Source organism: Taurulus bubalis (genome assembly GCF_910589615.1).
Source record: "Taurulus bubalis genome assembly, chromosome: 18".
Taxonomy (NCBI): domain Eukaryota; kingdom Metazoa; phylum Chordata; class Actinopteri; order Perciformes; family Cottidae; genus Taurulus; species Taurulus bubalis.
This window is the reverse complement of record NC_136606.1, coordinates 14,915,902-14,943,254: the sequence shown is the minus strand read 5'-3', so window position 1 is coordinate 14,943,254 and position 27,353 is coordinate 14,915,902. Positions and strand designations below refer to the sequence as shown.

Below are 27,353 nucleotides of genomic sequence, written 5' to 3'. Positions count from 1 at the left end.
TTTCATCAAGCGCCGTCATCAGGTCAAAGGTTACATGTTTCCCATGCCTAGTTGTATAACCAATTACCTGCAAAACTAATGACATTCCCATCAGCTTCAGCTGTACTTTGTTTTTAGTGCTAATTAGCTAACGCTAGTATGGCAGCATGCTCAATAGCGAATATTATAGGCTACCTGCTTAGCATCAGAATTGTCATTGCACGCATGTTAGCATACTGATGTTAGCTTTTAGCACAAAGCATCACTCTGCCTCACAGAGCTGCTAGCATAGCATAAAAACCTGTAATTTGACAAATTCATTTTTCTAAATACAGTAATAATTGCTGTATTTTCCCCAAGCTGGCATCCTGAACATAAAGGGGTACGTGCAAGTGTTACACCACAGCATTGTGTTCAGGTCAACACACATTCCCTCTTTATTGTTGCTTAGCAGGTTTTGGCATCAAATTACAGAGTGGCATCCCGTCCACTCCCCGCTGTCCTGTCAGATCATAGACCCCAAAGCTCAGCAGCTCTCCGAACACGCAGGCACTGCACGTACTCCATCAATATCTTCTTGCAAATTCTGCCAGGCTTTCATAGAGCTTCACCCTGCTGGTCACTTGATCTGATGACAACGGCTAAACTATTTGTGCAGCTCTTGTATACCCTCGGTGAAGGGCATGTTATCTCCCTGCCAGAGAAAGCAAATGCAAATCCACTTCCTGCAGACTTGTCCAATGAAAAGTAATCTCTCAGCTGTAACTGAGACTTAATGTATTTACATACATTTAGATGGAATGTGTGTAATGTTCATCAAAGTCTTTCCTTTTTTCTCCTAATTCATGCAAAACTACCACAAAATGTTAGAAACTGCAGACTTTTTGCTCCACAATAGGCACCAAGCGGCGGTTCACGACACTTATGGTATAGTACCTTCCACCAAAATGGGGCGGCCCGACTCCTCTCTTCCTCAGGCGATGTACTTTGTAAGTGAACTCCTCGCAGAAGAAGATGGCGTCACAATCAGATCCTGACTGATCATTTCTGGACAGCTTTCATTTGCTATTATCTTCCAAACCTACAAACCAGGCAACAACGGGAGACTGACCAGAAGAACTTGGTTTTAGGTCAGGTTGTGATGATAATTGACCTCCAATATCCTCGAGCATCATGGCCTATTGGAAGGATAATTGAAACCTATCCTGGAAAGGATAACAGGTTTGCAGTGCTAAGGTCCTTTTTCAAGGTCATGAATACACGCGCCCTGTTTCCAGATTAATCTCACTTCCCAAAATAACTGATGAATCTAAATAAAGTGTATTTGCTGCACAAATTCAAGGGTGGCTGTTAGAAGCTGCAGGCTGTTTGCCCTCCTTTCCACAAGAGGCACCAAGGCTGCAGTCGAATAGTCAAAAAATTACCTCCTAACGTTTAACCCTAACTACTTTTCCTTGACCTCTGTGGAAAACATCACGGGGTTAAGGAAAGATGGGAAGTAGAATTCATGAAGAGTTAGGAAAAGACAACCGCGGTGTTTAGTAAATCCGACTCCACTTCCATTAAGTCACGCAGTTATGACGCGACGGCAGGCGATGTTAGTGATGTCGGTCTGCAGCGGTGAAACTACAATGTTTTTGCAGTCCTTCTCTTCTGATTATGATTTAATTCAGATGATTGACAGGTCATCTTTGATCCAATTTGTTTGTGATATTATGATGAAGCACATGTTAAGCTATTCACTTTATTCTAAAGACCATATTTAAGTTCCTTTAATTTGCAAATATTTGGCATGATTTAAATGCTGACTTTATGATTTGATCAAGATGTTGAAATGTCTTTCTTTCTTTGTGTAGACCCATGGCAATCATCAGCAGCCAACTTCTAATAGCTTCCAGGCAAAAATAAATGGCACAAGAGATTGTAACTTTGTTTGCTGGTGGTTTGTGGCTCCAGTTAGACCATTAAATCCATAACAAATGGCCCTTCAAGCCGGAATCTGAGGAGAACCCCAAGGAGAGAAGGAGTTGGTCCAGGCAGAATACATTTGCCTTAGTTCTGTCCCATGTAGTCAAATACAACTCTGTTTGCTGTTGTGTTCAACAATGCGATGTGGGACATAGCAGGTTTCCTGTGGTGGGTCTACCTGCTCAATGAATCCTCTGAACTTACCCAGACTGCCCAAGCTTAATCAGTTCCTCATGGTATTTATCAGTTATGAGCATGTTGACTACAGACAACTGTCTGGAGTATCTGCAGCTTTCCCTCATCCTTGAGTTGGAGGCTTTCTTTCTCTCGCTGAGATTATTTTAGTTTTTGAATCTTTTCTTCATCTGAAGAAATCTGTTAATGCAGAATCTCCACTTGTTTGACTTGCTCCTGTAGGCGTTGGAGAGCTTCCTTCTGTTGAGTATGTTCTTGTTGAGCCAATGTCTACCGACATGGCAGTTTTAAACATACTGTGGCGTCCGAAACTTGTAGCAGAGCAGAAACCTTAAGTTGACACTTGTTTCTGATCCTATGCGCATAGCTCACACAGACAGCGCTGGTAGGTGAAAGTCAAAAGAGTTTCCATTTTCCTTCCTTCTTCCTAAAAGCATCGCTGTTTGTCTCGACACACTCAAAGGTCCACAGGTTAATCCACAATTTGTTCCGTAGCATAATCCACATAACACGGTCGGAAAACTGTCCGCCTCCACTCTGCTCCAGATACTAACGGTCCAAAGTGTGATTAGAGTGACGACAGTCTGTAACTTACACGTGTATTTCTTACAATAACAAATTATAAAGACATCTTTGTAATATTCAAGGTGGACCCATGTCTGATTAAAGTTCAACATGTAAATGAAAATAAATGTTACTGCAAATTGAATTTGGCTCTTACACAAACCTTCAGACATTCACAACCATAACACAGAGGTTTAACGGAAGACCCCCTTATCATTGTTCATTGTTGTCTAACTGCTATTGATTACTTGACCCTACCAGTGTTCCCTCTAATGATCTAATGATGGAGTGAAGCTCGCCCAGAGCGCCACATGAGCTCGGGCCGGCGCTGTTGAGGCTCCTCTTGGCGGGCCCTGCTCCAGCAGCTATAGGCTACCATGGCGAAAAGAAAGCCAGAGCAGGCGCCCCAGAAAAAGGTCTGCCTAACGTTCAAACATGAGTGGCTAGATGAAATAGTCCAAACTGACACAGGTAGGATGAAACTTTCAGACATATTTAAATATGAAGAATATGAAGTTATTAAATTGTTTATATAGGCTACCTTTAGGAAAAATGACACCATGTCAATTTAATAGGCCTATAATTATTGTTAAGCACTGCATTAGCATTTTTCTTTCAATGCAGTTCCACTTAAATGTTGTACCTGCTGAGAAATGACTAAACACCTTTGATTCTTTTATTTTTTTAATATATATCATTATCAGTCATAACCAGTGAACCAGTCATAACCTCCCCTTATTGAAGTTCAACAAAGATCCTTTAAGTTCAACTAAACTGACTGGTAAAACACCATCATTAAAATGTTCCCAAAGTCCAGCCATTATAAAGGATATTGAATAAATATAAACTGTGTATACATATTGATGCATTTGCTGTCATCTCTTTGAATCCCCTATGGCTAATGCAGGCTTGTGGTCATTTTCGGCAGGTCACGTGGTTGCGAATTGCTCACAGAGCTGAAATGTGCGCTCAGAAAAAAAAAAAATTTGCTCAGTGCTGAAAAAAATTAGAGGGAACATTGGACCCTACCCTTAGCACTCTATTTTGCTGGTTTAGGAGAGCAGGAGAGAAATCAATGGCCTGGGATACCCATGAGAGGCCAGGGATAATTGGAGCCTGGCCAGTGCTGGAACAGGGGGATCAGCTGGGATGGAGTGGAAGATGTACAGAGAGAGCATGGGGAATTCAAATGACAGTCTTTGAAAGACATTTCAACATATAGTGAATTGGCCTCCGATGCCGCAGTAGAGTTTGTCAAGTGCAAATTAACTGATAAATTAGTTGAGGAATAATTTAAAGAAGATGTTAATGGTTTTATTAAAACAATGAGAGTTTAGTCACAGGGTCAGGCCTCAAAAACCCTGCAAAGCAGAACTGTTGCCTACAGCTTCTCCAAAAGCATTTTGCACAGTCAGTAGTATAGCAGGATGCAACGCAAGCTGAGTTTAATCAATACATTTTGCAAGTATGTTCTCTACTAACTTTCACTTTTTATTTTAACTGAAATATTCAGTTTTACTCCAATTATCAGATTGATCGGCGTGTCCTTTTGTACAGACATCCACGGTCCCCAGAGAGTGAATCATGATTATTATGGTGAGACTCCAGTAGGTCAACGTTTTCTTTAATTGAGTGCAGTAAACTCACATCTACTTGATGTAATTGGCACAAAATGTGGCACTAGGTATGGTTCCCCAAGGATGGACCCAAATTACCCCGGTGATCGCCTTACCTTTCCACAAGCACCACCAAGAGGTTTATTTTTGGCCCTGACTTTCACTGGCATCACATTGAGCACCATTGTCGGTGCTCCTAACATTCTCATCAGCTGTGCTAATTAGCAGATTCTAGCATGCTAGCATGCTACACCAAGAACATGGTACACATTGCGTACTAAACATCAACATGTTGGCATTGCATTTGCATGTTAGCATACTGACTTTAGCATTTAGCTCAGAGCACTGCTGGGCCTACAAGCACCTCACAGCGCCGTTAGCCTGGCTGTCATGAATAAAGATTATGCAAGTAAGATATTGCATGCAAGTAACGCTTATGCCAAATCCACTATTGAGCCCCTGTTGCATAAATACTGCGGCTTCCCAAAATTAGAGTTAACGCCTCCACCTTTAAGCCTAGCAACACAACAGTATGGAAATAGCTGCTAACAATTTCTGAATGTTGAAGGTAAAATGTTTCAAAGTATCTCTTAACTGGGATCAAGAGCAGTCCTCATATACGGTGTAAAATCGTCTTTCTTCTGTTGATACCTAACCTAACATACATTCTGTACATGCATACCAGCAGTAGTCCAGTGTTACACAACAGTTTTTGTTGGCCTCCCATTGGTGCGGTCTTATCACCGGCCTGATGGAACCCTGCCCTTGTCAGAAAACGAACACAGAGACGACGCTTTTCCACACTTCAAGTGGTTTTCTAAAAGGTGAAGACGTGGCTCAAAGGTAAGGATAAACAAGCTGTCCCGTTATTGACATTGAATATAACCGAGCACTTCATTATGATGCACCGTATTGTTTCAACGACTTCTGGCGTATTCAATTAAAACATACACATTAATATTCCAAGAATATTGAACCAAATTACAAAGTGTGTTCTGTCTCGGGTTACATTCTTGGATGAATAATCCTCTAACCTTTTATTCCAGATATTTTGTAATCAAATGCTGTTTTGCATACTTGTACATGTTAACTTCTATTGGCTACCTCAATAAAAAGGTAGAAAACTGCATGAAGACGAGCTTGATTTACAAAAAAAGATTACAAAAATAAATAAATAAAAGACTGACTTCTGCATCTGGATATATTGACTGTTGCATTCATTAATTAAAACATTAAAATACAACTCAATGTGTAAAAGTACTTATGACATGCTACATTAGACCATTTCCAACAACCAAAGTGAGCTGTATTTCTATTTCATTATTTTAAATGACAGACATTCATGTTGTTCCTCTGTGTTAATTTCTTGTGTACGCTGTCCTCGGGTCTGAAATAAAAGCAGATGGCCTTGACTTTGGCAGACAGAGCCATTGGGGCCATTATTGGGGCCGCAGCAGCAGATGCAGCAGGTAAGATAAACCGTGGGACTGAGTTAATTAGAGCAACAGGGCTTTGCGTAATACAAACCAAATCTGCTTCCTACACTTCCCATATTCTCATTAATCATCCGCATACTGCATGCTTTGACGCTTTCATAAAACTTCTGTTTCATATTATACACATATTTATTTCTAGAGCTTCCATCTTTCATATATCTTATATCAAGTGTTCTGTTTCAAACACTGTTTTGTTGTTTTCCTCTCTGCCGCACAGCAACATCTGTACGCACTGATAAAAAACAGGCGTTTCCTTAACTTGTGTAAGTCGGTTTGACTTCACCCATAATGTTATGAAATTATCTGCAGTATGCAAAACCTAAACTATAGCCAAAATGATCATTTATTGCTAACATTTACAGATTTTTAATTGTATGACTAGCACTAACTGCTGAACAATATTCAATGGCACATGCACTTTATGATGATCCACTTATTTATCTGTCTACTTGTGATGTGAATGTTTCTATGGTTGTTTTCAAGGTTTGTCTTTACTGTAAGAGCTGCTAAACAGTTTTTCGTTGTTTTCATGACAATAAAGTATTCTATTCTATTCGCACATTCTTTTAATGCTTGTCTCTTTTGCACTTGTAAAGCTTTTGATGACTTTTAAAGCACTTTAAATTTCCTTGTTGCTGAAATGCTTGATGAATAAACTTGCCTTCCCTTCTTTTTTTATCACCACGCTATTCTTAACTCTCCATATACTGATGCACACTAAAGGGAGTAATCCCAAATGTAAGTTCCGGCTTGGTGACTGAACCTAAACGCTTGCCAAACAACATCTATTTCCCTTTCCATGTTATCTGTCACCGACAGACTATCATGTTAAAAACATGCTCTTGAATGTTCCACTATTCTTTCTCTTTCGTGTGTGTGTGTGTGTGTGTGTGTGTGTTCCACTCATACAGCCCAGCCCATGCATTGGATCTACAACGCAGACCGGCTCAAAGAAGTTCTCTCTGATCTGGAGCCCTGTCCTGAGTTTCGGCCTCAGTCAGCGAATCCTTTCTACCGCAGGGCGACTGGCGAGCAGACCTGCTATGGGGACCAGGCGTTCGTCCTGCTGGAGTCACTGAGCCAGTGTGGAGGTACTGACACCGGCAGCAGCATCACATCTGTGCCAACCTGTTACGCATTGTTCCATTTACTTCAAACTTAATCTTTTCAAGATTTGGATATTGTTACTGTTGTTAAAATTAAGAACATATTTCACATACATCCTGATGTTTCAAGGATGTTTTACTCTTTGTGAACATTTTTGTAAATGACCCAGGGGACAAATATTTTAACTTGTACTGACAAACTGAAAACATGGGGATCGTTAAGCCAAGCTGCAGTTCAAAAAGGACATGGTGGTTTAATCATGGTTATGTGCTCTGACTTCCTGGGATTGATGACGATGTCACCTCAGTGTGTTTAATAGTGAACAAAAAAAAAGTTTTTCCAAAAGATTCAGTATGTCATATGTTGGCAGATGTTAATGTGGAAGACTTGACCAAGCGCATCTACAAGTTCTTTGGCCCAGGAACGGTGTACGACCTGCCTCTCAATGATCCTTACAGGAAGAAAGGAGGTACTGTGCCCGCTCTGCTCTTATGTAACTGTCGATATCGTGATGTCCAAATGTATCAATCATCAACTTAAGCGTCCTAAACGGATGTGAGAGCCTCTGTCACTGTCTGATTACACTGTGCATAATGTTTTTCCTACCAGCTGATGGGGAATTCCCTCTAATTTATTCCATACAGTCAAACTTCTCTGTTCTTGGTGTTCAGAGCTTTGAATTGGTGCTGCTTCTTTTATGCTCAGGATATCATATAAACACAGTGCTATTGCATATCACCACAGGGCACATTTGGGTGCAGTAAAACGTCGACGGCTTCATGTCGAACACGAGCTGTGTCATCATCATGAGCAGTGACAGCCGTGACTGAGTAGACAAAGAAAATGGCTCCACCTACAGAAACATAAACTGCATCGACAAAGTCAAAAGGAAATGTTTCTTTTCCTCTCTCGCTTCTTTTGTCCCTTATCCACACTACTCTGAGTATATCTTATTAATGAGGGTGGAGCTGTTGAATACATTCATTTCCCAATCTAAAGGAGCTGTTTGTTGCATTTGTTAGGTCCCAAAGCCGTCCTCCCCATCGATGGCCCATGGAGAAACAGCAGCCTGAAGGCTTTCATCAGAAATGTGGATGCTGGCAAAGAAGAAACTGGTAAAGATCACAGATCATAAGTGCGTGAATACCTTCTTCTTTTTTGGTGTCATTAATCTCTGTTTGTGTGTTCTGTTTTTGAGGCTGTGATGTGGACTGTCAGATGGACGGCGTCACTAAGCTGGCCCCGGTGGTGGCTTTGTACGCTGGCAGACCTGAGATGCTGGAGAAAGTGGAGAAAGCCGTGCGAGTGACCCAGAACGACGACATGTGTGTGGCCGGGACGCTGGCTGCAGCGAGGTAAGAGAAGGTCCTGGGGAAGATGATCATGGTGATTCACACAAGATCCAGAAATATGTCGACAGGAGTAAAGGGGCGGCTTCACCCTTTGTTTGTCTGTCTAACGTTGTCAGGTTTTTGGAGCATTTCATTCTGAATGGTTCAGATCCCGATGCCCTGGAAGCGGTTTTGGCTCAGTTGAATGACCCGAAGAGACAGAACCCTCAGGAGCTGGACCGGGCTGTCATCGGTAAGGCGACATGTGTCTTGGTCCTTTTGAGATTCAAAGGAATAATGACATTATAGCATCAACATACGGCTATAAAATCTCCTTGCCGAGAGTTAGACGGAAAAAGTGCAGCACAAATAAAAACAGACCAGACCACAAAGACGTCTTGTGGGAAAAGTGGTCAAAACTGCAAGAAACCCAAAATGTCTTCATACTAGCATTTGTCTTTCAAGATCAATATATAAGGTTACAAAAGATGTCGAAGATACATAATGTGTGTTTTGACAAGAGGCAGCCACAGCCCCAAAAGAATGGGCTTCATGTTTGAACACTAAACAATACATTTTATCTCTCTTCCTGGATCTCTGCTGAAGCGCATATCCACCAGGTGAAGGACAGCCTAGCCAGGACGTCCCAGCAGCTCGTGCCTGCTGTGTTCACGAACACATGAGGTAAGCCAGGCGGTGGCAGCAGGATCGGGGTCTGTTGACTTGGCACGGCTTGCGTACCCTCCCTGTCAGTATATCCGTTAGGAGGGTCCTCCAGCCTTTGATCTCTTGACTAATGGTCCCCCTCCTCCTTCCTTTTCATTTCCCCCTTCCTGCTGAGTTGAGTGTCTCGGGTTTTACAGGGCCAAAAGGTTGGGACGCTGACTGTACATGTGAGGTTGCGCAGGCCGGGTCCAATCAACGTACAAGGCCACTTACAATGATATTGCAAAAGTAAATCAAATTATGCACGGGGAAGTAACTTGGTGGCAAAAAAAACATACAAAAGACGGGATCCTCTACTTTGCTGATCTGATCCGACCACGCTTCAATCTTCTAAATCTGGGTTTTGCGTCTAGTTCTGCCTGGTGCGTTCCAGGCAGCGCTTCATGGAGTCCTGACGCTGAAACATCTGGATGAAGCCGTCAGGGACACCATGCGCTGCGGGGGATGCACCGCCAGCAGAGCCTCCTTCATAGGAGCCTGTTTTGGGGCACAGGTACTGCAGGAGTGTGGCCCTCGGGCATGTGAATTAGTTATCAGTCATCAGTTTTTAGTAGGAAATGTGTTTTTAAACAGCGTGATTATTTTCTGTTTTATTTTTCTATGATAGTTTACTCAAAGAGTGTCTTGATTTAGTTTTGCTATTAAGTAGATGCACTGACAAATATATGCAAATTATGTGTGACAACTCAGTGCAAACATGGTCCCAAAATCATTCAACGATGGCCCAATAATCAGTCAAAAGCAAGAAAAGACATCAACCATGTTTTTTTATGGTCCATGTGTATAATTTAGTATAGTTGGATTGTACTTGATATTGAATGCAATCCTTTTATATTAACTATTATATGTTATTTTTCTAAAGTTATATAAGAGTGTAGCATATTATCATCATAATTTTGGAAACTCATGATGAGTTCCAGATATTCTGAAAGCTCTCAGCTGTCATCTTGATGTGTTTTCAGACGGGTCTGCAGGGAGTCCCAGAGTCTTGGAGGAAGAGGACACTGCGTTATCCTCTGCTGATGGAGCTATCCGAACATTTGGTCCAAAAAAAGCTGCAGTTGTAGTTCAGCTTTGAGTTTGCCCTAAATGCAGCTACTTTATCACGTATCAAGTATTTATGGAGTGCGGATAATCAAAGCTGGAAGACTCTCTAAAGTTGCAGATGTGCTTTGACGCGACGATCCATGACGGCCTCATTCTAAAGTCTTGTGCTGAATGAAACTTGAATCCATTCACTCTGTGTCAAAGCTGCGTCATGTAAGAAAGGGAAAGTCTGATGGTATTTCAGTTGTGTTGAGCTCATGGAATGCATTCATCCTCAGCAGATAAAGAATGTCTCGAATAAAGAACCTAAATGTCAACAACGTACATGTTTCTTTGCTGCAAAAGTGGACAGTTGGGATTTTCTAATCCCAGGAAACATGCGTTGATGTGAGTCCTTTTGCTGAAGTTTCAGCTGGTTTTTGCTCCTCTCTCACCCTTGAGTGCTTTCTGTAATTGTGAAGTGAAAAAGCAGATACACCCAGATTTACTACTGGAACAACCAGACTGCAACCGATTCCTCCCTCAAAGGAGCTGTTCTGCCTTCCTGAAAGTGCTGACTTCCATATTCACGTGTTTAAATGCACCCGCCCCAACAATTCTGAAAGTTAGCCAAGCATGAAGCAAAGCCAAAGCCTTAATATCTTTGACATAGTGTGGTTATTAAAAAAATGCAGTGTGTGGGCTACTGTTGCGGACCAATTGCTGTTTTACAGCTTATGCTTGATGATAAATAGGCAATAGCTCCAGCTTGTTCAAATCTGAAACATTTCAAGGTTAATATTGTAAATCAATACCTTTTTTGAAAAGTGGTATTACATGACATCTTGGCAGTGCAATGAGAAACTACTGTATATGTGTGTGTGTGTGTGTGTGTGTGTGTGTGTGTGTGTGTGTGTGTGTGTGTGTGTGTGGTGGGGGAAAACCCCATGACATTTATATATGTGAAGCCCAAACCCAACATAGGAACACACGTGTGGTTGAGGAAACCTTCGAGCCATCGTTTGGCCGACTCCGGTTGTAGCTGACGGTGCGTCGGTCGCCTACAGGGGAAGTCATTTGATTTCTCTCTCTGCCTGACATCCTCCCACGCAGCAGGTAGCAGCTCTGTCTGGCATAATTACATCCAGACCTGAAGAGTGTTTTTGTTTTTCCAAAATCGTCCAAAGTCCTCTTACTCAAGACAATTTCGGAGAAAGAGGTGAGGGTTCGCAGAAGATAACCTTCTTAGCCCCGCAGCGCCCATTATTGGACAAGGGAATTAAAAAATAAGTTAAGTGACGTTTCCTAAAGTATCTCCGGAACCACAACGTTGATTAACTTCATCTAAATTGCTGAAATACAGTAAAGCCTTGTGGGAAGATATATATAGATATATATATGTCATATAAGATATATGTTATAGATGAACACTTACCGTTAAGTTTATGTAATTGCATAAACTCTGTCACCTCGCCGTCATTTCCGGGCGGCGTCCGTAACGTTTCACTAGATCATTAATAAAAGTTGGATTTCAATAAAAGACACATTCGTAACCCTACGAGCTTGTATGAATCTAATAAAGTATGCTAGTTCCTTGTGTGTAGCATATTAGTACCTGTAAGATCCAAATGCAGCCGTACTGTTTTTCCCGCCCCTACTCTCCTTCGACTTTTTCCACTCTGCAGGCTTCCGTGATCGGGGAGGTTTCTTAGAACGCGTCACACGTCTTAAGCAGAAATGTATGCAAAGAATAATACCCAGCATGCCCCAATCCGAGCATTTTTAGGCATAAAGGTTTAACTTTTCCATTTTTGAACCGAACAACACAGTTTTTTTTACTAAAACTCCTTGGTAACTCCCCAAGGCTTTGTTTTATTGTGATTTTTCTTGCAGATTTCGATTATTTAGGGGCTCAAAATTGCAAGAACATTATCCTCATTGCAAATGACCTGCATGTACCAAAGTTGCATTTTGGTGGTATAAAACAGACAATATGCAAAACTGGGGATCTAAATAATCTCTCCCATAATTGCCTCACTTGCAGTGCACACCATGTCGTTTACTTTCATTAGAATTGCCAAGTTTGGAGTTGAGCCATGACTGTGCTCATAATGCATAACTTATAAGGACAGATGAGCCTCCCTCTTTTATTCCTCCTCCTCCTCCTCCTCCTCACAGACGTGAACAGTGAAATTAGAACGTGTGATGTATCTGTTTATGGTGGGAGTGAGCAGCATCCAGGCCGGAGACGTCGGAGGGATATTCAGAGGAAATGATGTATTGCAATACATCTGATGGAATGATGGTTTTACATGTGGATATTGAATGCTGCCACACACACACACACACACACACACACACACACACACACACACACACACACACACACACACACACGCTCAAGTACACACAAACTAGGTCAAAGGTAAATACTCATTCAGATTTCACAGCTGTCAATAATAGCAGACACAAAATAGACTAATGGAAATGGACCAATGAGGAGTGACAGGAAAAAGGTGTGATGTCCAGGGTTCAGGGCAAATTATTGAAAATGGGTTAAGCGCTGCAGTCAGGTGCTGTATTTTGCCGAAGCCCCCAGCGCACAGTATTGTATTAAATTATCTGAATTGGTCTGTTTGTTGTCGTTTTATTACACCTTTTGCCAAACGTTTATAAAATGTAAAATGTAACTATTTCCATAGCATTAACTTCAGTGTTAACTGTCCCTCTGTTCACAACGGTCACATATTGATGATATGCTGTTATATGCTTTACTCGTAACATGATTCCAGTATTTCCGCGTGACACACGTGCAACAAAGCATTAGCTTAATGGGAGCGACTGACATTAATTAACGTAGAACTGGGCAGAGCGTGTCAACCTCATAAACCACTGCCAAAGATTATGGGTAGTGTTTTTTTATCCCGCTTGCCGCAACACTCCCATGTAACATGACATTATCATGCAGATAAAAGTTGTTTCCCGGGTATAAAACACTAGCTTTCGATCAGAAACAACAGCAAACACAGTCGTTTCAATTTATTTACATCCTGTTTCCGCTGTCAAACTTCCCATTTTGTCGCGTGACGACATGCGCAAGCGCGAGATTTTCCGTTCAGCTGTCAGACGCGGGTGTAGACGTGAAGTATCTTGACCGCACAATATCTTTGTCAGGACCAACAGCTGGGTGGAACTCCGACACACAAAAAAAGTTGCCCCAGTCGCATACAGGGATGGCAGTTCGACTGTGAGACGAGCTAGCTGTAGTTTTAAGTGCCTATTACCCCGCAGTGCCATGGATTTTAATGTCAAGCGGTTAGCTGCAGACGCCGGTACTTTCCTAAGCCGTGCGGTACAAGTAAGTTAGACCGTCTGGTTTGTGGAAGTGGTTGCTAACCAACGCTAGCGGCTAGTTTACAATCAGTCAGGTAGCGTTAGCTCCCATGCTAAACAGCTAACTAGCTTGCCGCTGCTGTGGCTGTTATTGTGTCGCTAAGTAGCCTGTGCTATCATCTTGAGATGTTACACCCTTAAAAGTTGTCTGCGGATACATGACTGTTGTTTTAAATAGTTCCCGCGACAACCCCGTCTCTATTACAGCTAACACTAACAACATGAACCATCACAGCAGGCCGCGGGGTCCATTAGATAGACATTCATGTTAGCGGAGCAGGTCACGTTTGTTTCTCTTTGGTCACTGTTGGCATCAGACAGGCCTGACGTGACGTCCAGCGGGGGAAAGGTCGTGTGGACACTAACCGGGTGTTTTTTGTTTTTTCAGTTTACAGAAGAGAAACTTGGCCAGGCTGAGAAGACAGAGTTGGACGCTCATCTGGAGAAGCTCCTGGTCAGAGCCGAGAACACCAAGCAATGGACAGAGCGGATTATGAAGCAGACGGAAGTCTTACTACAGCCCAACCCAAGTAAGACCGCTGGTGACTCTGACGCGAACTTGACTGGACTGACAAAAACAAAATGCTGACTTACTGGATCCTTTTTCAAAGCAGCGTGTGACTGGTACCATCCTCTTCTAGCAGGGAGGAATTCACAAAATCCCCTTTATAGGTCCATCAGTTTAATTCCACTGTTAAAGGTTCAGGTGCTTTCCCTTTTTTGAACTCAACATCTGGAAATCAACCGTTTCTGCAATGTTATCAGGATGACGTCTGTGCTGGGAGTTGATATCTTGTTTACATGTGTTGACAAATGATAGCGGCTCCACTCAAAAGGACTTCATTGAATCAGATTTCCATGTTTACTGGTATAAAGGGGTCACTTTAAAAAAATGCTCGACATTTCTGAGATGGTGTTTGACAGACATACACCAGTAGGTAGGGTGTCTGCGACGTCTGTAAGCTCAGCTGTGCATCCTCCTCCGTTCACACCATGATGCTGTAGCACAACAAACAAAGACGGACCAGATGGTGATTAAAGTCTTGTGTGAAGGCTGGATATTTTAAACTGGATTTGTTGTTCTTTTCCCCCCTCTCTATGTACATCCGAAGCGCATAGCACAGATATATGCTGGCTGTGACTGTCGGTGCTCATCCACGTGATGTGCTCACATTTTCTTGTCACGGTTGTCATTATGAGAGCCTCTTGTGTTGGTTTATAAATGTAAAGCAGGCTGTTTGGCCTCTCTGTCCTCATGTCGACTGCCCTACGTGTGGCTCCCTCTCTGTAGTCTTATGACTTTGTAATTAGATTTTCTTCTTTTGATCTGCAGATGTCCGGCTAGAAGAATTTGTGTACGAGAAACTGGAGAAAAAAGCCCCGACGCGAATGAACAACCATGAGCTGCTGGGCCAGTCTATGATTGAGTCGGGAGGGGAATTTGGTCCCGGCACTGCCTATGGTGAGCGATACCACTGACCTACTGGGACTTAAAGGAACATCTAACACTTGCTGGATTTTGGTCAACTTTGGCTGTGGCTAATAGCACCTTTTTTATTTAATTGTTTTAGTTTATTCATGTTTTTTTGTTTACAAACACAATCCTCGCCCACAATATTACTTTAGTAATGGAGCATACAATGATTTCAAATAGGGCTGGGTGACATAAATAAAATCCGATACCACAATATTTTTGACCAAATACCTCAGTATTGTAGGGTTGACTACTGGTACTTTCATAACATATTTACACAACGAGATTTTTGATAAATTGTAGATACATTAACTAAGTGGGTAAAGGCAAATAATAGAACAGCAAGAACAGTCTGGTTAGTTCATGCAGTCTTTAAAACCAGTTAAAGACGACTCCGATGCCATATCAGAATATCAATATGTCGATCATCATATTGCCCAGCCCGAGCTGGAAGCTGCTTAACTTCTAGATCAGTGATTGTCAACCACTGTGCCGCGGCACACCAGTGTGCCGTGACAGATCGTCAGGTGTGCCGTGAGAAAATTTCCAATTTCACTTAATTGGTCCAAAAAAATATTATTTAGCTGCCGCAAATAATTTTCCATTGTTGAGCGTCTGAGCCTGCAATATAATGGCTGGCCTAGTAGTTTCCTATAGAACAGGTCTGCACCTTGTTCTGCTATTAAACAAACTAAACGGCCGTATGTTATTGATCGTACACGACAGCTTGTAATTTCTGGGTCGCAACTACAACTCTTTCCGCCCCGATGCGATGCACACAGGAGAGCACACAGTGGACAGAGAGAGCGGCGAAAAATGTCGCGTGCTTTTCACAATGGGATTTGCTGCTTTAAGCTATGAGCTCTCATGTTTAAAGCCCAACAGTTAAGGTATTTGTAGGTCAAGACAAACATCCAACAGGCTGCAGCCTGGCGCTCCATCAATGACGTTTCTGACGTTTCTGAGGCTCTGGAAATATTCTTCCAAAAGCCCGAAAAACACACTCAAGTGACAAAGCCTGCTCACTTTGTGGTCATCATTAAAATATATGAACACCATGTTTCCTTTAAGTCAGTATTTATCAAACTGGGGCGTATTACAGGTGGGGCGCAAGAGGAAATGCTGATTTTACCGTACGCCGTTAATGGGTCACATGCGCATGTACGACTCGCCGATTCTTGTCATTTCGCCAAAAGCCGATCTTTATGAGATCTTCTACGCTCAACATGGAGCATGAATTGAGAACGGCTGTATCAAATCTACCTCGTTTTAAAAAGAGTTGTAGAGGAAAGCAGCTCACTGCAGCCACTATTAATGATACAACGTTATGCTCACACATCTGCACTCATTCTGTTTTGAAAAAAATAGCTTGTTGTTTTCCACAATAAGCTATTTAGTTGTAACTAAATATTAGTTATTTTTTGCACGGATATAACTTTGTTTTCATTTTTCTAATAAAGTGATAACACATTTGTTTTTGTCTGATGGATCAATCTGGTTTAATTGAAAGTGATTTCAATGTTCTATTATTTATAAAAGCACAGATGGAGTCACTAGTGCTGTGAAGCATTACTTTGTAGTACTGTGAGGTGCCACGATGTAGTATATCCGTCAGTCGCTCCCCCCCCTAAAGCTGTAAACCTAGGGGAAACACTGAATACTGTGACATTCTGTAACTTTTTGGGTTGTTGGTGTGCCACGGGATTTTTTTATTGTAGAAAATGTGTCGCGGCTCAAAAAAGGTTGAAAAACACTGTTCTAGATGCTAAGGTTTAGTTGTTGATAAAGCTTGCATAAAATGGTTTGGATTAGAGTATTCTGTCATGTGTAGACTGAGTAAAGTCCTTTTGACAGTTTGTTGGGAACATTTGAACACCATTCTTCTGTTATGATGTTAAGCATCACTTTAATCGCCTGCAACCGTCTTTGGTGGTCGATGTCATTCCTCAGTCACAGCAGACGTAGCTGCTTGCTTCTGTAAATATCCACGGGCCTCTGTGTACTCCTTAGGTAAGACTGTGAGGCCACATTGTACAAGCCAGTGCTATGTTGGGAGTGAATTTGTGTTTGTGTGCTGCTGACCATTACAGGAAACGCTCTGATAAAATGTGGAGAGACGGAGAAGCAGATTGGTGGGGCAGAACGGGAGTTGATCCAAAGTTCCGCCATCAACTTCCTGACACCTTTCAGAAACTTTTTAGAGGGAGACTTCAAAACCATCCTGGTGAGTTGGACTGCTGGCTACAGATCTTTAAATCACTTTTCATTGAACTTTGAATCTGGAACTGACTCAGCGCTAATGGCTGCAGACTGTAGAGGAGTAGTGCCTTGAGGGGGCCCCTTTTTAATTTAATAATGATCAGAAATCTGTATCCTCAGTTCAGAAGTTAGACTAAAAGATAATTAATTAAACATTATCAAAGGTTTCTAATTGTTTTGTGAAGTTGATTAGAAAAAGGAAAAAAATGAAAAGGCAAGGTTCATATCTGTCATTTGTATCCTGCCAAAACAGTATTATGATAGTATTTCATTCAACAGTTGATCCAAAAGACTTGTACTTGTTGGTAGGACTCAGCAATGTGATGCCCAGTACTGTGGGGTCATTACAGTCACCACTCTGTAATGCTATTATCAGCCCATGAAGCTGCAGTTAAGCTTTAGTTAATGCAAACGTACCACTTCCTGTCGCTCGGAGTTGAAGCTTTCCTGTGGCTGACCGTCATAAAGCTGCTCCAGAACCGGAGCTACAGCCTCCAATAGCCTTCAGTGAGGGACGGTGGCGTAAAGATATCAACATTTCAGATGCTCTTCCTTCCGTGTTTGAGTCGGTGTACCTGTTTGTTAGTTGCCCCGTCAGACCTTCAGATACCTCCAAACATCCTGCACAATAAAACGTGCGGTTCTTCTATTCAGAATCCCAACATTCATGTTCACTCTCCCTAAGAATTCTATTTTTTATTTTAGGGTTTTATTGTGTTTTGTTTTTCAGAAAGAGAGGAAGCTGCTGCAGGTGAAACGTTTGGATTTGGACGCAGCGAAAACCAGGCTAAAGAAAGCCAGGATGGCTGATGCTAGAGCTGCGGTAAGTGTGTACAGAGACACACACACAGACATGCCTTTTGGTCATTTTAATACTGATTAATGAACAGTGGTGGTGAATTCTCTAAAAATCATTAGCCAACTTCCTTTAAGAGGAAGAAAAGATCTGGGCGTCACACAAGTTGTGACGGCCATAACACCAAGTTACACAACACCAAGCTGATCATTTGATCTCTTGTGACTTGCATACAGTCACATGAGGCAATGGGAACTTCAGACTTCCCTTTTTTCTGGATGGTTGTTTTCTTGCTTTGCTCTCCCCTTTTTTTCTCCTGACATCTGGGTTTCTCTTTTCCTTTGTTTACAGGCACTAGTATCCTTAAATGGAAAAAAAAAATACACACACATTTAAAGTTTTAAAACATTTAACACTAAAGAGCGTAACTTACTGACCTAAAGAATTGTGAAACTTTACGCGTGTTTGGGACCTAAACGACTGCATTGTGCTTCAGGAATGCAACAAACTGCACGCGCCACAAAGGGCATCGCTTTTCAAACAGCAGAGTCTACAAAGTCTTTTAGGCTCCTAAAGTTAGTTCAATTTGAATTTAATCTGAATCCAGTATTGCATTCACAAGCTGTAATCTGATGCGTTTCCAACCTCTTAGTGAACCTGTTTAAACTCGTAAAGAGCTAAAACTGAAGAGATCCAGTTGGCAACCGGTCGGTCGAGAAGGCAGACACTGTTTTTGAGTTGCAGCCTAACTCGCTAGTGTTCACAACTTGTAGCTGCAACCTGAAAATGAGATAAGATTGAATATTCCACATTAAAGAAATGTTTGTGCCAAAGATGCCCTGTACTCATCCCAATATATTAGTTAGCCTCCGGACTTTGGCACACCATATTTTCCATACTGAAGGTTCTTATGCAGGACTAAATGAAACTTAAACTGGGATGTTCTGACTTTAAATTGACACGATGTGATCAGCTGATGGGTTTTATAAGAGAAAACACCTCACTGGAGTTCTTATAACTACATAAACATGCGATTGTTCCGTGGCGGTACAGAGTGATGCTTCCATAAACAATATTTTTCCTCCGCTAGCAGAAAGCGGCTACTTGATTTTTTTTTTTTTTTTTTTGATTTCGCTGGTGTTTCCCCCTCCTGCATCAGGAGTAGCACGTCCATGGCTGTGCCAGTAAGAAAATAGATGAGACAAATACCCAACTAAGCTGATGATATTCTAGAAGTACGAGAATCCCCAAATAATATGATATAATGTCAGATTCACGGGTGGACATTAAAACACTGGGCAACATCCCAGCAAAGCTATTTGGCTGCAGTCTTCAGAGCATCTTGAGTAAATGAGTGGCTTTTAAACACTATTTTCCACAAATGCTTCAAGAAACTATCGAGATGAGACCCGTCGAGCCCGACTTCCATCTATGACTCTGATTCCCTTGGCGAGTTTTCCCAGTGGCTTCTCAACATGCTCATTTAAGCGTTTAGCTTTGCCCAAATAACAGGGCTGTCTGGTGTTCCTGCAGTTGGTTTTAATCCATATAATCAAAGGTGTGTCCTGTAATCGGCATCAGCTGGTTAACACCGGCTCCGTTAGTCTTTGTTTAACGGGCGGTGCAACAAAACCCAGGTGGTTTGGTTGTGTGAAAGCTGACTGACGAAAAATATGCATGTGCTGCCTCGTCACAGTCCTCTTAGCCTCTACAGAGTGTGGTTCTGTTCAAGCATGCCGCCGTCTCGGCCTCACGCAAACACACACACACACGAGTGTGAGGACGTGTTGTGTGTTGTGTTGGCCGCGGCCGTGCAGCAGCTGTAGCTCTAACTACTGTGTCACTGTTTTCAAAACGCAAAGCAGCAGATGTGAGCAGAGGAAGTGACAGAGGTGAGTGGAATGTTGGAGCTATCTTTGAATTGAACACACACACACACACACACACACACACACACACACACACACACACACACACCAAACCCCCTGGTAGCAGAGCGAGCAGCTGCTCCCCGTAGCTTTCTTTATCTCCTCCATGACGCATACCGCCGTATCTCGCGGGGAACCTCGACTCCTGCGAGAGACCAAAAGCTGTGGATGTTCTCTCCGTGGCTCCGGTTCAGGACGGTGAGGCCATTGTCCCCGTCGGTCTCGGCTCCAGACCGTATGTTTGTTGGACTTTTTAAGTGACTCAACGAGCCATTGTTCCACAAGACTCGTTGAATCCCTTGGCTCAATGTGAGGGAAGGGAAACGTTTCCCTCGGGACAAGAAACCTCTCGTTTCATTGTCCTGCTCCCTGTCGCTGTCTTCTCTGGTCTTGACCTGCCGAAGCCATTTCATGTCGAATGCACATATACAGACTCTGGCTGTATTTTCTCTCGTGGTTGACTGTTCATTTTTATTTCTTCATGCATTTGTTTTTATGGACTAACAGGTGGTACATGTTGATATTCAGCTTAAATGATTTTGATTATTTCCAAGCCAAAGAGTTTTTTTGGTTGGTGTATTTGATTTCTAGATTAGAAGGCAGGTTTTGTACCACGGGCCATAAACTTTACTCAAATACCGATAAAATAGCCATTTCAAAAAGAGAATATCAGCAAACCAATTTGTTAGTCCGATGCATGTTTGGTCACTCTTACTTTTAAGCCATGCGTCTGTTCTTCGGTTCTGTAAAGCATTCTGGTGACCGCCATGAATTCTGAGGAAAGGGACCTTGATTGATCATCATTTCTCCAACCTGGTGGAATGGGGACGTTGCTCGACTATAAATCTATCTTTGCTTCTCGGTCCTCAGGCAGAGCAGGAGCTGAGGATGACCCAGAGTGAGTTTGACCGGCAGGCGGAGATCACCCGGCTGCTGCTAGAAGGCGTCAGCAGCACCCACGTATGTAGCCGCTGGCTTTCTGTAACACAAACTTGCCATGAGTACCGTCAGGAGTGTGTGAAGTGGGTAGAGCTGCCATTTACAATGACAAAATGTTTGTTTATAGAATGACGCAAACCTAACTTTAAAAGATAAGAATAGTTAAGCTAGGAAAGCTACTGAACTCTCCTTTTGAAATAATGCGAGTTGAGAACTTGGAAGGTTTGACATAAACCAGTGAACGTTTCAGTATTCATCTCTTTCTTGTGCACACTACCAGGCACATCACCTCCGCTGCTTGAATGACTTTGTGGAGGCCCAGACTACATACTACGCACAGTGTTACCAGTACATGGTGGATCTCCAAAAGCAGCTGGGCAGGTAAAAGACCACTGTGACCTTTTAATTCATTTTGTCCTGAACAGCTCCCCGCAACCGGCTCACTGGTGTCCCACGACATTAGTGGTCGTTTACACAACAAGTAATGTCACATAGAAGACGGCTTTTCCGGGACACGAGGATCATTACTCATCTCAGTACTTTCCAAACAGGACCTACATTGCTTGTTTCAAAATGAATAGTATTGCTATGCTGTTGCAGGGAGAAGTAAGTCATTCGAGTCCTTGCTTTTGTTGTTTTTCCTGTTTTTCTGGATGGGTAAATTACTTTTAGAAACCCTTCATGTAAAGTATTGATGTTGAATGTTCTCCTCATTCCTTTTTTTGCATAAGATAAAAGCAAGTCTGGTGGCATAAACTTTTCTCTTTCCTGTTAAAAATGACATAATGTACTGCATCAGAGTGGAACACTTCCCCACCCAGCTCTGCTTCAGTGTTTTATCGCCGGCCCTTCCTCCCACCAGTTTCCCCTCCACGTTCTCCAACAACAACCAGTCGTCGGTGTCGGGCGGGGCCAGCAGCATCTCGGTGCCGACCATCTCGGTGTCGGCCTCCCTGCCCAGCGTGTCCGCGAGCCGCGGCAGCTCGGCGGCATCGGGCGGCTTCAATGAACTGCGCAGCTCCAACGGCAGCCGCAAAGCCCGGGTGCTTTACGACTACGACGCGGCCAGCAGCAGCGAGCTTTCCCTGCTGGCTGACGAGGTGAGCCTGAAATAATGATTTATTTTTTAAACAAACCACGTTAGGAAGCCTCAGTCTGAAGCCGAGCTGCAGTGGAGCGGTTCCTGTTCAGTAGCGGAACATCAGCCGGCCCCCTTTCCTGGAAAAGCGCTGAACTGTCCCATTCCAGCGGTTGACTAACAATGAACCGGCATTACCTCATTCGCTCTAATACTCACATTAAGGCACTTTTTCCAGTCTATCATTGCCCAACTGACTTTGGTAATAACAGTATTCACAACCTTGCATACCAGTGGGTGTCTTTGACAAAGCTAAAAACTGTCAAGTGGACGAGTGCTACATAACGTACTGACATGAGAGCTTTTGCAACGTCGGTAATTTGCCTTGACAAATGAATGTTGCATTAATAACGGAGGTTCCCGTGTAACTTCTGTTGAATAGAAGCTGAGACCGTATCCCTCTCTTTGCAGGTGATCGTCGTCAGCAGCGTTCCCGGCATGGATTCGGACTGGCTGATGGGCGAGCGTGGAAACCAGATCGGCAAAGTGCCGATCACGTACCTGGAGTTGCTCAACTGAGACCCCGCCCACTTCCACGAGCAACCAGCTGTGATCTCATATTTATATTGTGTTGCAGGGTCAGGCCTCGCTTTCCCTTCCACTCAGCCATTTTAGAATGAGTTATATTTCTATGAAAAGGAGTCTCAGTTTTAGCGGACATGGATTGAATACATTTGAAAGAAGCGAAAGGAAAACGGAGCCTGAAATCCCTGATGTGTTTGTATGCAACTGTAGTACATTTCTATAACATGCTTCCATGCCTTTGTGCTTGATGCCATGCAATCTGCAATACGTGCCAGAACATCTCCCAAACTGTAACTTAAAAAAAAAAAAATGTTTACAATATATATCTCAGATGGTGATTTAAATGCTTTTTAATGTGAGGGTTTTATTTCTCATCCCTTACTGCAAGTGCTTTCAAGTAGCGATACATTAGACACTTTTTTTTTATAATACAATAATGCACTTCAGTTTGAAGTGGAGAGTGACGCTGATTATTACGTCTTATTTTATAACTGATAATCTTACGGTGCAGTCGCTGTTATGGTTATCCAAAGAATTGATTGTTTTGTTTGTTTTTTACATTATCGTAAGTATTGAGCGTCAGCTTTACTCACACGGAGCTTTACCTGACAGCGAGTTTAACACTTTGCTCCGGTACGTTTGGTTGATGAGCGAGGCGGGATGACACACTTACCAAACTCACATGCCCGAAGTCGTGAAGTGCCTATCGCAGTGAACCGGCCTCCCTAAAACCATTTGCCTTGTTTGCAGCATCACCGGCTGCATTGAGGCGGTCTATTCAGTATTGAACCCCAATACTTCCATTTAAGTTATTGGCAATCGGGAACCAGCATTTCCACGTTTCTGTTGGAAGTTAATTTACCTGAAGACGGCTGTTATCTCTGATTTAAATTATTGATTTGTGTATTGTACATAAATACACATTATGTGACCTGTATGTCTTGGTGTTTACTTTGAAGAAAAAGCCTTAAAGTAAAAACATTTACTTTTTTTCTCAGTTTCCCTTACACCTGCATTTCAACTCCACATTGGAAATAAATTAATAAAAAAAAAGGTAAAAGCCTTGTTACATTCTGGGAGATGAAAGTATTTTATTCCATGGCTGCTTTTTGTTTTTGTGTGTAACGGATAAGATGGCATACAATTGTAAAATAAATACAATATGATGCGTTAAAAAAGGAAAATATCACTGGTCTGTTTTGAGATTTGGTTTTATGAGACATTTTAGTGAGGGAGCAAAATGTGGCATTTACAGCCGTCTTGATTGCTGTTTTTATTCCTGGTTGATCCACTAGAGGGCAGAGCAAGCAACTGGCTGTATTGTACTAGTGAAGAAATGTAATTTGGCAGAATCGTGTGAAATTGAGACTTATTATTGGGACACATTACTCAGGCAGAGAAAGTTAACGTCATGCATAAACACCTTTTGAAAGCTGCCATCTTAGACCCAATGGTAGTATTGCTATTGATACATTTCATGAAAGGACCAAATATTAACATACAACAATCCAAAGGAAACTGGAACGAAACATAAAAGAGACAATCTCATTTGGTACTCTTTGGTTTTCAAGGGTTTCTACTGCAGTGCTGGGAGACAAGGTCAAATGAGTTGATAAACAGAAGCAATTACTCCGACTGAACTATGATCTCAAGGCTATTCTTTATGATACGAATGCCACCTCTGAATGAAAGCTCATGTGCTTCTGTTGATTTGTCCTTTTTTCACCAAGAACAGCTTTATTTTAAAAGGGATTCCCGAAATATATTCTCATTGTTGACACATTCAGAGATGATCAAAAGAGTGGCTTCCCTCTCCCCTGTTGTCCCCAGTGACTTCCACAGCTCCCAGTGGATCGTCACGCTGCCATGCTGGCAGCAGTGAACCAGAAAACACGTCAAAAATCTGACCCAGTTTGACAGAATCTCTTAATTTGGAAGGTTGGGATAGTGGCCTCCTGAGGGCAGCTACATAAAACCAGTCTGTAAAACCTACAGTGAAATCATGTTTGTTGCTGTTGTTGTCGTCATTAGTCCCTTAGCCATCTCGAGGCAGCCACGCAGTTAACAAATGAAATGAAGCGCTTCCTGGCGAAACAATAAGTCCAGTGCAGAGCTTCCATCGTCGCCCGTCATTAGAGCAGGAAGGGAGAAGAGGAAGTGAAGTTTAGCAAACTGCCTGTTGGCTAAGAAGCTGCCTGTACATCAGCTACATGTTTTTCAGCAGAGGAAATATCAACCACTAACTTTGACCTACAGTAGCTTGTGTTACCTTTTTCCAAAAGAGTTTTGATAAGTGCGATATTGAAAGGTGAAGCCTGAAAGCCCAATGGAGAAAAAAAAAGATCCTTTTAGTGTTTGTACACCAAACTAAAGTAGAGAGTGAAGACCAAGAAATCCAATATTTCAGGCTCACCTGGTCCTCATGAAACCTCAGCTGTGGCTTTAACGTTTCAGTTGTGCACAGTATTCTGACTGTTATTTATCCCTCTTAAGTCCACCCGCTTAGATAAAATAAGCCTCAAAGCAGTTCACAGATCTGATGAGTGATCCTGAGAAAAAATCACTTCCTCTATCATCAGTCCTTATTTTCTTTCATATGTTGCAGCGAAGAATACTTGACGTCTGCCGTTTTAAACCTCCTGACAGTTCACTTGATGTGAAGGGGTGAAAAAAAGCAAAATGACCTCAAGCTTGCATGTTAACAAGTTCAAATCAGGCCGGTCTACATTCCTTTTGACAGCTACGAGTCTGTTTGAAGGCCAGAGGAGGTGGTTTGGGTGAAAAAAACAAGTTGTTTTTTTTGGGGCCGGTTGTCGTCAGGAGATAAAAAAAAAAAAAGTGAAGCGAGAAGATAAACTGCCGCTTATCTGATGTGTTTGCTGAGGATGCTGGTTCACACTGTTTGTGGAACAGGTAGCCACCAGATTATCACTGTCAAAGCAAATGGTCTTTTCTGAACAGGCTGTGTTGTTTTTTTAGCCATGCATACAGCTAGCCTCTATGGAAATGTTAGTTTCTTCTTCACGGTTAGTGATTTACACCCAAATACTTGCAATACTAATGATATTCTGATATTCCAATCAGTCTCAGCTACATGTGCATACATATATATATATATATATATATATATATATGTATATATATGTATATACGTATATATATATATATATATAAATATATATATATATGTATATATATATATATATATACATATATACATATGTATATACATATATACATATATATGTATATATATGTATATATATATACATATATATATGTATATATATATATATATATATATATATATATATATATATATATATATATATATATATATATATATGCAATAATAAAAAATAGGCCTGAAGAGTCTTCAGTGTCCTTCTTTTCTCTTCTTTCATTAAAGAAACCTGCTCCAGTTCTGCTATATCTGATGCTGTTGCAGCTACGCAGACCTCTTTAGGAGCCGCCATAGTTGTCCGATTGATTCGATTGGTTGCTAGCTGGCTAGCAGCTAACGCATTGCTTGAAGCCTGACGCGATGAATTTCCACTTGATTTTCGCTGGATCTTGTCATACATTTCATGAACTAAAGGGGCATCAAAGAAGGCACATTTGCTGTGTTTTGATTTGTTCTTTTCCTGAACATGGGGGATTCAAAAGGGGAGGCCGCAGCAGAGGTCTCGCTCAGAAGTACCACAGTACTCACCTGCTGTCAGAATGCTACCCAAAAGAATCTCATTTGACCACTGAAGCTGAAATTTCACTTCTCCATTCACTTTGGCATTCATCTGTGAGAAACTGTTACCACTGTTTCACTCAGCCACACTGTACAAGTGTTGTGGTGTGTGTTTGGTTGTTCACTTTAAGTAGCCCATGGACCCACAGCGGGTTGTTTTGCAAATACAAATCCGCCAGATTTATGCACGCTATGCACATTTGCTGTGCCATGTCCACGCCACAAAGCTGACTGGATGGTGATATAAATGATATGTATGTGGTCGCTTGTCTCCCCAGCCACCACAGGATATAGCTCGTCCAATCACATGTATTGCATGTATACATACACCATGTGAAGTTGGATTCAAAGTTATCAGAGTTTTAGTTAGTCTTCTAACCTCTGACCTGATATAGCTGAGTCATCAAATTAAATTCCCCTTGTTCAGCAATCTGTGACCAGTAGCAAAGTGTCTTCCACAAATGATGATTTCTCGACAGCAAGTCTTTCTCAATGGGATCAGAATCTTGAGCCGTTTTGTCAGAACAGCAGCAGCATTTCATCACTCCAGACCAACTTTTTTGCCTTTTTTATTTTACATCGCCTGCTGTTAATTTCCTGATAGAAACAGAAAACCTTGATTTGTACCTTCCAGCAAGATATTTGCTAGTATAGTAGACGTACAGTGGTTTCAAGTTGCCAATCAGTATGAATCCAGAAGTGCAGGGTGAGTCATTGTCCACACTACTTAATTATTTCATTTTGGTGCAAGATATTCAAACAGAAACCTTCAAATCACGAGCCTCTTCATCCACCTGTTGTCAACTGCTGCCCTGAGTTGAACCCCTGGGAGCTCAGAAGGAATCCTCCCTGCTCTGCAGATAAACACCCAAAAACATGTCTTGACTCTGATGACTTTATATTAAAAAAGATATGTACAAATTATGGTGTTTCTGGGCTTTGACACAGCTTTACTTCGGCTTCTCTTTTTTATGTTCCAACCACCATGACCCTGAGCATCACCACAGCGGTATTCTGGTTACTTTCTGGTTAGGCCTCCTGCACAGCGACCCACTGATCTACCAGCCTGTCCCGACGCACAACTGTCGAGAAATGATTGTTTGTAAGGTTTATTATGATAGCTGTGTACGGACATGCTGAAATGCCATGCT

General features: G+C 42.1%; 1 protein-coding gene and 1 pseudogene across 2 annotated transcripts; both read left to right on the top strand.

Moving 5' to 3' along the window:
* The first annotated feature begins 5,111 nt into the window (after positions 1-5,111).
* LOC306750724 (crystallin J1A-like) lies at positions 5,112-10,336 on the top strand (annotated as a pseudogene). The gene is made up of 10 exons (XR_013771255.1): positions 5,112-5,165; positions 5,722-5,791; positions 6,730-6,909; positions 7,296-7,394; positions 7,948-8,040; positions 8,124-8,280; positions 8,394-8,509; positions 8,863-8,940; positions 9,336-9,475; positions 9,945-10,336. The product of XR_013771255.1 is annotated as a crystallin J1A-like (transcript).
* Positions 10,337-13,209: 2,873 nt separating this feature from the next.
* On the top strand, positions 13,210-23,621 carry sh3glb1a (SH3-domain GRB2-like endophilin B1a). Its single transcript, XM_079234514.1, has 9 exons — positions 13,210-13,366; positions 13,790-13,931; positions 14,735-14,863; positions 16,966-17,099; positions 17,865-17,957; positions 20,729-20,818; positions 21,078-21,178; positions 21,660-21,897; positions 22,347-23,621. The coding sequence occupies exons 1-9, from the start codon at positions 13,304-13,306 to the stop codon at positions 22,452-22,454; spliced, it is 1,098 nt and encodes a 365-aa protein (XP_079090640.1). The 5' UTR covers positions 13,210-13,303; the 3' UTR covers positions 22,455-23,621.
* The last annotated feature ends 3,732 nt before the right edge of the window (positions 23,622-27,353 follow it).